The sequence below is a fragment of the Serinus canaria genome, chromosome 17 (assembly GCF_022539315.1).
Source record: "Serinus canaria isolate serCan28SL12 chromosome 17, serCan2020, whole genome shotgun sequence".
Lineage (NCBI taxonomy): Eukaryota > Metazoa > Chordata > Aves > Passeriformes > Fringillidae > Serinus > Serinus canaria.
In genome coordinates this window covers 8,656,202-8,668,492 of record NC_066330.1, presented here as the reverse complement: position 1 = coordinate 8,668,492, position 12,291 = coordinate 8,656,202, and the positions used below count along the sequence as shown (strand labels likewise).

General features: G+C 56.8%; 1 protein-coding gene and 1 long non-coding RNA gene across 3 annotated transcripts in view; both read right to left on the bottom strand.

Annotated features, from left to right (window-relative positions):
• Window positions 1-12,291, bottom strand: part of WHRN (whirlin) — a 57,586-nt gene that overhangs the window by 737 nt on the left and 44,558 nt on the right. Inside the window, exons 7-12 of the mRNA XM_050981117.1 lie at window positions 11,824-12,030; window positions 5,184-5,255; window positions 3,554-3,985; window positions 3,399-3,504; window positions 1,432-1,610; window positions 697-819 (exon numbers count right to left, since the gene is read on the bottom strand). Of these exons, the coding sequence (XP_050837074.1) occupies window positions 697-819; window positions 1,432-1,610; window positions 3,399-3,504; window positions 3,554-3,985; window positions 5,184-5,255; window positions 11,824-12,030 (1,119 nt within the window). The remainder of the gene's footprint in view (window positions 1-696; window positions 820-1,431; window positions 1,611-3,398; window positions 3,505-3,553; window positions 3,986-5,183; window positions 5,256-11,823; window positions 12,031-12,291) is intronic.
• On the bottom strand, window positions 4,037-4,767 carry LOC127060225 (uncharacterized). 2 transcript variants are annotated; one of them, XR_007778990.1, is made up of 4 exons: window positions 4,460-4,767; window positions 4,392-4,412; window positions 4,207-4,336; window positions 4,037-4,146 (listed from the first exon to the last, which is right to left on the bottom strand). It is a non-coding gene; the product is annotated as an uncharacterized LOC127060225 (long non-coding RNA). The 2 variants fall into 2 exon arrangements; XR_007778991.1 differs by lacking the exon at window positions 4,037-4,146 and having other exon boundaries at window positions 4,177-4,336.

Genomic DNA, 12,291 nt, shown 5'->3' with positions numbered 1-12,291 from the left:
CCACCACTCCCTGCATCAAGCAGGGGAAAAAAAATGGAGATATTTCATATCTGATGTGATGGATGTGAAATTATTTCACTTTTTGGAGAGAGGGATGAATTTGGCTTCTACCCCGCTTGCTCCTGGAGCCTGACGCCAGCTGGGATGGCCAAGAATAACCAAGGCAGAGTTGGCTCTGCTTTTTTTTTTGCTGTAAATCACTTGAATTTTGCCCCAAGTAAACAGCAAGCAGGGAGACAGCTCCAGAGGGCTCAGTCCCCTGGCTCCCATCCACCATTCCCCCTCCTCAATCCTCTGTCTGGCAGTTTCCAGACATCTGGAGACAGCAGCCAAGCTTTCAGGGCTGCCCTGATCCCCTCGGAGATGTCTGGAGCACACAGCTGGCTCCCAGGAGGTGTGTTCTGGGATGGGATCATCCATGGGACACAGACACCATCCTCAGCATGGCAGAACGGTGTCTGGGGAGCTGCAGGGCTGTAGGGGGGGACAAACCCCCAAAATCTCCCTGGCCACAGCTCCAGGGCTTTCCCCAGCCTGCTCAGGGAGGAGAGGGCTGGGTTGGGATGGGCTGGGCTGGGATGGGATCTATGAGATGTGCTGGGCTGGGATGGGATGGGATCCATGGGATGTTCTGGGCTGGGATGGGATGTGCTGGGCTGGGATGTGCACAGAGCTGTCCCATCCCAGCTGCCCTACCTGGATGGTGACGATGCGGGGCAGCGGCTGCCGTGTGTTGGCGCCGCCCTCGATGGCGATGCCCAATGTGGGAGCGGTCTTGGACACCCGGATCAGACATGACGTGGGCTCCAGGAGCCCTGGCTGTGGGGACAGATGGCAGCACTGCCAAGGGGGCCTGGACACCGTGTGCCAGCCGTGCTCCCTTGGCCAGGGCCCCAAAGCAGGCAGGGACACGCTGGCTGTCACCACAGAGGGACAGTCACAGCCCTGCAGTTGCTTTCTGACTCCTGATCTAAAATCCCAACTCTGGGCAGCTCTGGAAGTGTTTGGGAAGGAGCAGAGCAGCTCTCTGCTTGCCTGTGTCCCCCAGCCTCACCACCACCAGAAACCCTCTGAGTTAGGTCTGACACCTTCTCCGTTGGGCGACAGGTGACTTCACGCATGTGTCTCTTTAGAGCCAGGAATTCACCCATGCCCCAGGTAGCTGCTTGTTAGAGCTGGGAGGGATGGGATTTACCCAGGACGGAGTGAATCAGCCCTACAGTGCCCCTCTCAGCCACTCCTGACCCCTTTCCCCACAGCTCAGCTCCCCAGAGAACTGACTGCCCGCAGCAGAGAGAAGAAATACCCCAGCTAAGCACGGATGAGTGGCTGCTGCCTGTGGACAGAGGGAGTGGAAGGGGCTGGCCAAGGCAGTGGGGCACAGCCCTAGGTGCCCCCTCCCACACAGAGCAGCACCCCAAACCCCCTCACCGGCTTGGAGGCCCCTTCTGCCACCCCCTCGCTCCTCGTGGCCTCCTTGGGGCTGCGGCTTTTCCCGGGGCCTGGCTGCCGGCTCCTGTCCTTGCCGCTCGTCTCGACCTCCCCGATGTCCACCCCGCTGTCCTCGCTGAGGGTCTGCCCACTGTCCGACAGCTGGGAGAGCGTGGAGGCTGGGGAGAGACGCGGCGTTAGCGGGGGCAGCGCCAGGGCCGGGCCGGCCGAGCGCCCACGGCCGCGGGGCGAGGGCAGCTCCCGCTCCCAGGGCTGGGCAGCCTCCCTGGGATTCACACCGGGGCTGCAGAGCAGGATCCCAAGCACAGCCCTGCAGAACCATGGAATTGCTTAGGTGGGAAAAGCACTCTCAGATCATCGAGTCCAACCACAAGACCAGCACTGCCAAGGCCACTCCAAAGCCGTGTCCCCAGGTGCCGCATCTATACGGCTTTTAGATTCTTTCAAGGATAGGATCTCCACCACTGCCCTGGGCAGCCTCTCCCCAGTGCCTGACCACTCTTTCAGTGAAAGGATTTCCCCAACATCCAACGTGAAGATCCCCTGGCACAGCTTGAGGCCATCTCCTCTTGTCCTATCCCTGTTTCCTGGGAGAACAGATTGACCCCATCCTCACTGCACCCCCCTGTCAGAAGAGCAGAGCTGAGCACAGGCAGCATCCAGAGACAAGTGGCCTCAAGCTCTGGTCTGGAATGCAACCCAGATTCCAAACTGGGATGGAAGGAGAATCATCCCTGATGAATTCAGGGACCCTGCTGGAGGCCAGTTTATGCAGCCCATGCTCCACAACAGGGGCTGGGAGGAGACAGGGACCAAACCAAGTGAAGAGGTGCTGCCATGTAGAAGCTTTCTGCCCTTCGAGGATGAAGGCCAAGTGCAGATGGAGGCTGGAGATGTCAGGAGCAGCAGCGGCGCTGCATTAATGCACCCGCATCACCCTGCAGACAAGGGCCGGCTGCAGTGACGGCACTGTGCCACACGAGGGCGACATTGCCACTCGTGTCGCCGCCGCAGCGCGGGGGGGGCGGGAACGCTCCGGGACGCCCGGGATTGCCCTGGGTCCCCCTTCCTTCTCCTTTGCCGAGAGATTTCCTGGATCCCCTTCCCTCTCCTTCTCCAGGAATCCATCCTGGATCCCCCTTCCCCCTCAATGTCCGAGACACCTCTGGATTCCCCTTTCCTCTTCATCCCCGAGAGCCCCTGGACCCCCCTCATGTCCCTCTCCATCTCCAAGATGTCCTCTTCTCCCTGGGACCCTTCCTCCCCTCCCCACCTCCAAGTGACCCATGGGGCCTTGCACACTGCTCCCTCACCTCCACTTCTTCTTCCTGGGATAAATGTGATTTCCAAGCTGAGTGTGGGCACAATTCAATATTTTTTCAAAATGCACAGTTAATGGGAAAAGACCAGAATTACTTCTAGTCCTTAAAGTCAGAGAGTGGCCTGGGTTGGAAGGGATCTTAAATCTCATCTCATCCCACCCCTGCCATGGGCAGGGACACCTTCCACTAGACCGAGCCCTGTCCAGCCTGGCCTTGGGCACTGCCAGGGATCCAGGGGCAGCCCCAGCTGCTCTGGGCACCCTGTGCCAGGGCCTGCCCACCCTGCCAGGGAACAATTCCTCATTCCCAATCTCCCATCCATCCCTGCCCTCTGGCAGTGGGAGCCATTCCCTGTGTCCTGTCCCTCCATCCCTTGTCCCCAGACCCTCTCCAGCTCTCCTGGAGCCCCTTCAGGCCCTGGCAGGGCTCCCCCAGCTCTCCCTGGAGCTTCTCCTCTCCAGGTGAGCACCCCCAGCACCCTCCCTCTCCATAGGAGAGATGCTCCAACCTTTGGATCATGAGATCCATCACGAGACCTGAAGCCCTGAGATCTGTGTACTGCCCCATTTATCTCCCCCCCAGCACCCCAGGGAGGGCTCCTCCAGCTGCTGAGGTGACACCCACCTCTGGCCTGGGGCAGGGGCCTCACTTCGTTGACGTCGGGCTCGCTGTTGGGCTGGTGCACCTCCACCATGATGAAATGCTGGTTGCCCACGGCCGGGGGGCTGCCCTTGTCCGGGGGAGGGGGCGCGGGGTGCGGGGGTGGAGGGGGAGGGGACGGGGCCGGGGGGGCTCTGCAGCCCTTCTGGGGATGGGCTCTTCAGCCTGCTGGGGGACTGGACCCTGGGGAAGGGCCCGATGGGGTGCTGGCCGAGCAGGGGCAGCGGGCTGTCCGCGGGCCGGCGGGAGCCGAGCGGGGACGGCGGGGAGATGGTGGCGTAGATGGCGCTGGGGGCGGAATCCTCGGTGGCCGTGGAGGCCGTGGAGGTGACACTGAGCGTGTCCTTCTCGGGGGGGTTGGGAGGGGGAGAGGGGTTCCGGGGGGCCACGAAGAAAAGGCCAGACTGGGAGGACTCGGAGGAGGGGCGCTTGGGCTTGTCCTTCCCCTGGGGACGGGGCTGGGCTGAGGAGGGGTCCAGGGTCTGGGGGGCTGATGGAGGAGGAGGAGGCTTGAAGTTGGGTGGTTCCTCTGGGAAGGAGGAGAGATCATCCTGCCAAAGCAAGAACAGTTTGTAGGACTCCATGCCCAGGCTCAGTGCATGTTCATCTAACACTGACCATGGCTGAAGGAGCTGGTTGTTCTAGAAACACCTTCCTGACCTGACAGAGTTACACAAACACCTTCCTGACCATAACAGTGCTACACAAACACCTTCCTGACCCTCTGACAGAGTTACACACCTTCCTGACCATAACAGTGCTACACAAACACCTTCCTGACCCTCTGACAGTGCTACACACCTTCCTGACCATAACAGGGTTACACAAACACCTTTCTGACCTGACATAGCTACACAGACATCTTCCTGACCCTAACATTGTTACACAAACACCTTCCTGACCTGCAGATTACCAGACACCTTCTGACCATACATGCTACACAAACACCTTCCTGACCTGACAGAGTTACACAGACACCTTCCTGACTACATACACAACTCCGACCTACAGGGTTACACAGACACCTTCCTGACCATAACAGGGTTACACAAACACCTTTCTGACCCTAACAGTGTTACACAAACACCTTCCTGACCCTCTGACACTGTTACACAAACACCTTCCTGACCTGACAGTTACACAAACACCCTCCTGACCCTCTGACAATGAGAATTCAACTCCAAAATGAGCACAGCTGCAGAACACCTGATAGGGCAAGAAATGCTTATAATGTACTGTAATTAAGAAATAGTTGGGTTCTGATTGTGATGGCGTGAATTATAACATCTGTATTGTCTCATCCTTCTCATGAGACTGAAAATGGAAAAAAAGATTTTTGACTTTTCTATTTTATTTATAATAATAATATATATAAATATATAACAATAATATACAAAATATATATCATATTAATATATTAAAATAGATGGCATTAATATATAAATATAAAATATAAAATAATCTATAAAATATATAAATATATTAATAAAAAATATTTTATTTTATTCTCAGTTGCCTCATGTCTGGGTCAGAAAAGAGCCTAATCCAACACAAAACAATCCACCCAAGCTTTTCTTTGGTTCCACAAGGCTGCTCCTATCCAGCCAGGCAGAATCCTCCTCCTGACCCACCTGAAGAGCTGTGCTCAGTGACTGCCCTGGGGGTTGGTGTGGCCCAGCTGCCACAGCTGGGGCCCAACCCAGCACCCCCAGTTTGCCTCCTGCTCCCCCCAGCTCCGTGCAGCCTTACCAGGGACACATCTGGCAGGGTGTTGATGCTGCTCTGGTGGCAGTCCCCAGCTCCCTCCAGCTCTGACGTGTTCTGAGAGGGCACAGAAGAACAGAGAGCCATGGCACAGCAGCAGGAGCAACCAGCACAGTGCCAGGGGACGGGCAGAGGGGTGCTCCAAACCCCTCCCCGTGCAGGGCCAAGCCCTACCCAGGGGGTTTTGCCTCCTTGGGGTGCCTTGGGTGGAACACAGGCTCCCCCCAGCTAAGGGATGTGCTCAGAGCATGCTGTGGACCTGACACCTTGGGGTGGGCTCCTCTAGGCCCAAATCAGCTGCTCCTGCTGAATTTGGAAGGAGGGAGGGGACCAGCCCTGAGGGCTGCAGGTTCAACACTTGTTTTTTTATCCCCAGAGGAAGGACAATAGAAATTTAAAACTCTCCTCCCCTGCAACCCAGAGCAGTGGGTCTCAGATGTAAAGAGAAGCTGCTGCCACTGCTTTATGAGCTCAGAAATGTCACCAGGAAATGCCCCACCACAGTTTTGAGGACATCACAGCTCCAGGAATCCAGAAGGGATTTCCTGTGGGAATCTCTCAGTAGGGATGGGCCCAGGGAGAGGCCATGGGTGCAGCCAAGCAGAGCAAAGCTGGTGAAGTCAGGGAGCCAGAGTGAGGACACAGCAGAGCTGGGGGTGCAGAGGGAATCCTCGGCCAGGGGGGACCATCCCCAGCCCCCCTGGTGGCAAACCCAGCCTCAGCCCCCTCTCCCTCAGCATCTGCTGCTCTGGAGGGGGCTGCTGCTGCTCAGGGAGGCTGAGCTCGGCTCCTGTCCCGCTGGCAGGGCTGTTTGGATGGGGCAGGGCACAGTTTGTGTTTAAGTGCCTGCTATTTATTGCAGGGTAAACAGCTGATTAGCTGAAACACTGGTGCATCTGCATCTCCCCCAGCTGCTGGAGGCTGCTGCTGTGCCTGGGAGATGTTCGAGTCCCAAAATAGACACGGGAGGCAATTAAGACCATTAGAGGAGCAGCAAAAACATTGATGTAAAGTGCTTTTATCCCTGTGACTTCTGAAGGAGCTCTGGAGAATGAGAACACAAAGAAACAGCTTGTTCAGGGAGTGACAGGTAAAGGTCTGGCTTGGGAAACCTTCCTGTGGCAGGGGGGGTTTCATCCTCCATTACTCCAACATAAGGGCAGGGGGCTTTTAAAAGTGAATCACAGAAGGATTTGGGTTGGAAAGGACTTTAAAGATCATTCAGTGTCACCCCTGTCACAGGCAGGGACACCTCCCCCTGTCCCATGCTGCTCCAAGCTCCATCCAGCCTGGCCTTGGGCACTGCCAGGGATCCAGGGGCAGCCCCAGCTGCTCTGGGGAATTGGACTGGCAGAAACTGTCCCAGCTGTGTCACTACTAAATGGGAATAATGTGTCTGATGCCCCCTAAAACCTGTGCCCATCCCAGCCCCTGTCCCTGCTCTGGCCTCACAGCAAGGACCAGTCTGTCCTGAGTTGTGGCTCCTCTGCAGATGCTGGGTGGGCACAGCAGCTGTCCTTGTGCCCCCCAGTGCCACTGCCATCTCTGTCCCCCCTGCCAGGGACACTGATGCTGCTGCTTCTCCCCAGGACACCTCTGGCTGCAGAAGATTTGCTTTTCCTCACTCCTTCAGGGGGCAAAAGCAATTAAACAGTGATTGCTCTGGGCCATAAACCATGATGAGTTTTAAGCACATTTGCTTTCAGGAATTGGCTATTTTGAGGCTGTGCCTTCCTGGATTTCCCTTGAAGGACTCACAGAAATCACTGCCCTGAAAAATGAGTATTGAGAAGGCTGCTCCCTCCTGCTCTCTACCCCATCCATTTTCCAGTTCCTCGGGGTAACTGGGGCCAGGTGAGGCCCTTCCAGCCCCTCCTCAGAGCAGCTGGGAAATGTTTGTCTGTCTTGTCCTAAAAAGAGTCCCCAGCAGGAGTGATGGAGCTGCAGAGCATCTTTCACACAGGCAGACACTTTTCATTTGCAGATTAAAGAGTGGAGAAACTGCCACCTCCCCGGGGAACACAGCCCAACCTTTAATTAACCTCTCAGCTCCAAATCTGTCCCCTAATTTCCAGCTACTGCTAATGAGAGCTTTGCTGAGCTACTCAGCCTGAGTCCTGCAGGGTGTCAACTTTGAACAACCACCCCAGCCTGGGGATAAGCACAGCTTCCCTCCTCTCTTCCCTTCCATCTCCCACTCTGGAATGCAGCCACAGGGATGGAGGAGCCACAAGCCCCTGCTGCAGATTTTAGGGGCTCCAAGCATGCAAAATGACCTCCACACAGTGGTTTCACTCTGTCCTTATCCTCACCCTCTGAGAGGAGCATTCCTAGCACATGGGACATCCCAGGGAGCTGGAGCTGGCTCACCTCTGGAACCAGCTGGAGCAGGGCAGCACCTCTGGAATCACCACCTCCCTCCAGCCCTGGGAGGAGAAGGCACCTCTGGCTGGCAGCAGCTTTGCTAGGAAGTGGTGGAGAGGAAAACCAAAACCCCCATGGATATCAATTCCTTCATCCTGACACTGAGGGCTGGGCAGGAGGTAGGGACAAAGGGAATGCCAGAACAATCAGGAATTCCCACTGCTCTGGTCAGACATGCTGCACCTGATTATTGCAGTCTGCAGCTGATCTCTGCCCTGCAGGACTCCTCTGGAGGCCCAGGACTTCAGGAGGTGCTGGTGACACTCAGTGGCTGAGCACCATCAAACACTGGCTCATTGCCAAGCATCCTTCAAGCATTCCTGGATGGAATCACTTATCCCATGGCAGGGCTGGCTCAGCCCCACCCTGCTTGGTTTTGGGGGAAGTTTGTGGCCCAGCTCTCTTCACAGAGAGCAGCAGGCACAACTTCTCCAAGGACTTTTCCTGGGGAAGGCAGTGAGAAGCTCAGAGAAGAAGAGAAAACAATTCTTATCTTTATTTGCTGCTCCTGTTGTTTGGCACATGTGGAATGTGTTATGGAGATTGTTTACCCAAAGTGATTTGTTAGTTGGATTCTGCTGAGGGTTGTTTAGATTCCTTGGCCAGCTGGGTCAAAGCTGTGTCCTGGCTGTCTCAGACAGCCACAAGTTTTTCTTTAGTATTTTTTAGTACAGTATCTCTTTAGTATGTAATTTAGTACAGTATTAGTAAAATAGAATAGTTTAATAAAGCAGTTGTTCAGCCTTGTGAATCATGGCTCAGAGCCCATGATTTCAGAATCACATTATTCCCCACACTGGGGTTGCCCTGCAATGACAGAAGTTCACTCACCAAGCCATGGGACAGGTGACCTGCTCTCGTGTCACTGTGGCCACAGAGCCAGAAAGATCTGTGTCCCACAGTCTGGGTGCCTGGGACAAACTCCATGTGGGAATGTCACAGCATCCTCTGCTGGGTAAGAGCCATTCCCAGGGGTGGGCTCAGAGCTGCAGGTCCCACCCTTTGCTCCCTGGGCTGTCCTGACCCTGTGATTCCCTGCAGGCCAGGAGCATGGAATGCTTCCACAGCCTGGAGCCTGCAGCTTCCCTCAGCCTGCTCCCAGCCAGGGGCTCAGGGGTGACACAGGGAGGGGTTCCTGGGGCTCTCCTCCACCCCTGCCCAGCCCCTCCACATGCTGGGTGAGCATTTCTCACTCACAGTCCAAGTGCACTGACCCCCTGAACTGCAGCATGGAGCTCTGCACACCCAAGGGCCATGAGGAAAATTCTCCCCCATCCTAAGGATGTGTGCAGGGATGTGAGAGAGCTGGGGCTGCTCAGCCTGGACAGGAGGAGGCTCTGCAGAGACCTTGTTGTGCCATTTGACTGCTTGGAGAGGGCTGTGAAAGATGGGGACAGGTTTTTTAGCAGGGCTTGTTGTGATAACATGAAGGGGAATGGTTTTAAACTAAGAGAGGGTGAGTTTAGATCAGATAGAAGGAAGATGTGTTTTAGAACAAGGGTGGGCAGGCCCTGGCACAGCATGCCCAAAGAAGCTGTGGCTGCCCCTGGATCCCTGGGAACATCCAAGGACTTGGACAGGGCTCTGAGCCCCTTGGTCTAGCTGAAGATGTCCCTGCTCACTGCAGGGCAGATGAATTAGATGGGCTTAAAGGTCCCTTCCAAACAAACCATTCCATGATTTTCTGCTGGTGTTTAGCCAGGGTGCCCACACAGCACAGCAGCAGGGAGGGCAGTGTGGGCTCTGCCAGGCTCCAGCTCTGCTGCTGCCTCCAAAACTCCATCCCTGAGGTGTCTGTGGCACTCAGATCCAGCTGGGTCTGGCTCAAGCTGAGCCTTGTGTGCACTGCAGCACCAAGGACTGGGGGAAGGAGCTGCTCTGTGCAGAGGCACGGAGGAGCAGCAGGGGTGGGTGACACGAGGTGGCCCTGCAGGAGCTGCCACCCCCCTGGGCAGCCCATCCCTCCCCTCCCCTGCCCGCACCCCCTGCCCCAGGCACTGCAGCCCTACCTCCATCAGGTCTATGAGCCACAGGAGCCGCTCCTGGGGTGTGCCAGGGGAGAGCAGAGGGAAACAAGCACAAAAGGGAAAATGTGCCATCAGGGAGGGTGCAGAACAAAGGAGAGAGCTGAGCAAACCCCGGCACGGTGCTGCCCCTGTCCCCAAACCCAGCCCAGAACCCAGCCCAGCTGCAGCCAGGGAGGGCTGGAGGGAGCCCCTCCTGCCAGGCTGCTGGGGAGGGAACAGCAGCAGGGGCTGAGGGATCACTTTGGGAGCCCTGCCCACATCTCTCCTGCTACCATCCATCCACCAAGCACTTCCAAGCACCCATCCACCACGAGCTGGTGCTCTTTGCTTGGCAGCTGTTCCAGCAAGAGTGGGCACAACCACATCCAGTGGCAGCATTCCCATCACCCTGGATGGATCATCTCCATTCCTTGGAGCAGGGCGTGCTCTCCCACCCCTGGGGACAAGTGCCACTTGGCCAAGGAGGCCCTGCAGGGGCACAAGGGACACGTGCTCTTGAAGGAAGCTCTTAAAGCAGTGGTGCCCACTCCCTTCTCTGTGCCACGGCACCACCCTGGTGTCCCTCCCTGAGCTCTGGGATCATGTGCCAGGTGGGGCTGGGCCACTGGTCACACACTGGCCCAGGCAGGCACGTTTGGCATGTGTTGTGGAGCACCAGGCACACCTGGAGCACGCGGCACAGCCCCAGGCATGGGCACAGCATGACAGCAGGGTGTTAGACTCAGCACACAATCCTGGCAGACCTGTGCCAGCCCTCAGAAAAAATTTCCCAGCAGCTCCTTGGAGAGCAGAGCAAAACTCACTTTGTTTATGCAGATCCAGAAAAGATCTCACTGAAATCCTCCTGACCTGAGGTGGTGGCTTTCCTGTGGGCACTTGTGGATTTAACAGCACAAAACAGGACAAAAGCACAGCCCTGATGCTCTGGTGGTCTCTGAGGTCTCTCACAGGCAGGCAGAGCCCCAGGAAAGCCCCCTCCCCTCTCCCCCAGCACGGGCTGTGCTGGGTGGACCCTCCCCAGCCCCATCCCACCACTGTGGGCTGCTTTCCTCGCTGAGCACAGAGCCCATTGTTCCTCCTTCTTTCCATGAAGGGTTTAATTTCCAAGGTTACTAATGCATTTATGATGAAAGGCATTTTATGGCGAGGAAATTAATTTGGGGGCTGTGTGCCTGCACAGTCTGAGGTGATTACAGTAACTTAATTAGATGGTGCGTGTGACAGGGGCCTGGCAGAGACGTGGGAGTGCTGCTGCTGAGTGCTGAGAGTGGGTGGCAATGGGATGCAGCTGCCTGGCCACTGTGGCTCCGACTGGGATGGGGAGCAGGCAGCCAGCATCCTTAGGGGGTGATTTAGGAGCTGGTGAACAGCAGCAGGCATGGCAGGGCTGGGCTGGGATTCCTGTGGGGATGCAGTTCCAGTGGGTTTCTGTGAGCAAGGCAGGCTCTGTCCATCACTGGGATGAAGGTGATGGCTCAGGTTTAGCTTTTCTATGTTTCACACTCTGTGCTGCTTTAGTCTGTGGGTCTGGGTTCCCATCAGGGGATGGTGAGCTCTGTGCACAGAGCAGGGAGACAAAACAATTCCTGCTCCAGCTGGGCACCAAGGACAAATGAGCCAAATCTCAGCCCAGGAGCACAAACCCCGTGGGCTGGAGAGAGAAAAACAAGCAGGGTGGGAGTGCCTGGGCTAAAGCTGGGCTGGGACAATGAACTGCAAGGTGGGAATGGAGCAGAGTTGATCCCAGGGAGAGACCCCGTGCCCGGCCGGGCATTTTGGGGCCATTTTGGTTCATCTTGGGTGCAGCCCTGGCTGGGCTCTGGTGCTGCCCAAGGTGGATCCATGGAGGCCTTTAATAAATCCCTGCTTTATTCTTTAGCTCTGTCCAGCCTCTGCTCTAGGGCAGCCTGCACAAGGCATCAAGGGGACATGCAGCCCTCAAGCAGGGGACAGCAGCACCTCAGTGTCAGGGGCACAGAGACACCCAGCACCTCAAGGGATCACCCACAAACCACCCAGAGTGCACAGAAAAATAACAGCTCAGGGAACCCATGGGGGAAGCAGGAAGGGCTCCCTGTGGGGTGAAATGGCTTTGCAGCACTCAGGGAAAGCAGCTTGCTGTAGGACTGCCAGGAGGAGGTGCTGGAAGGAAGGGTCGGGCAGGAGGGACCTACCCGGGCCGAGCTGACGGTGGTGGCAGTGAAGTGGCTGCTGGAGGACGAGACGGTGTCGCTGTAGGACATCATGGAGTAGGAGTCAGGGCTGGGCCCCGCGGGCTGCCGGGCCTTCATGGACTCGATCTCCCTCTTGAGCACCAGGTTGTCGAAGCGGTCCAGGTCTTGTGGGGAGATCACACCCCTCACCTCGGAGAGCAGCGAGAACTGGCCAGGCACACAGAGCCACAGCCAGGTGGAGCACAGTCACATTCCTGGCAAGCTGCAGGTCTCCCTCCCACCACGGTCAGCAATGGCAATGGGATATACTGGCAGGTGATGGAGGAGGTTTGGTCCTAAACGCTACCAGAAGCTCCTCTGCCACTGAACACCAGCCTGCATCCCCCAGAATGGCCCTGGCACAGGGTGCCCAGAGCAGCTGGGGCTGCCCCTGGATCTCTGGCAGTGTCCCAGGCCAGGTTGGACAGG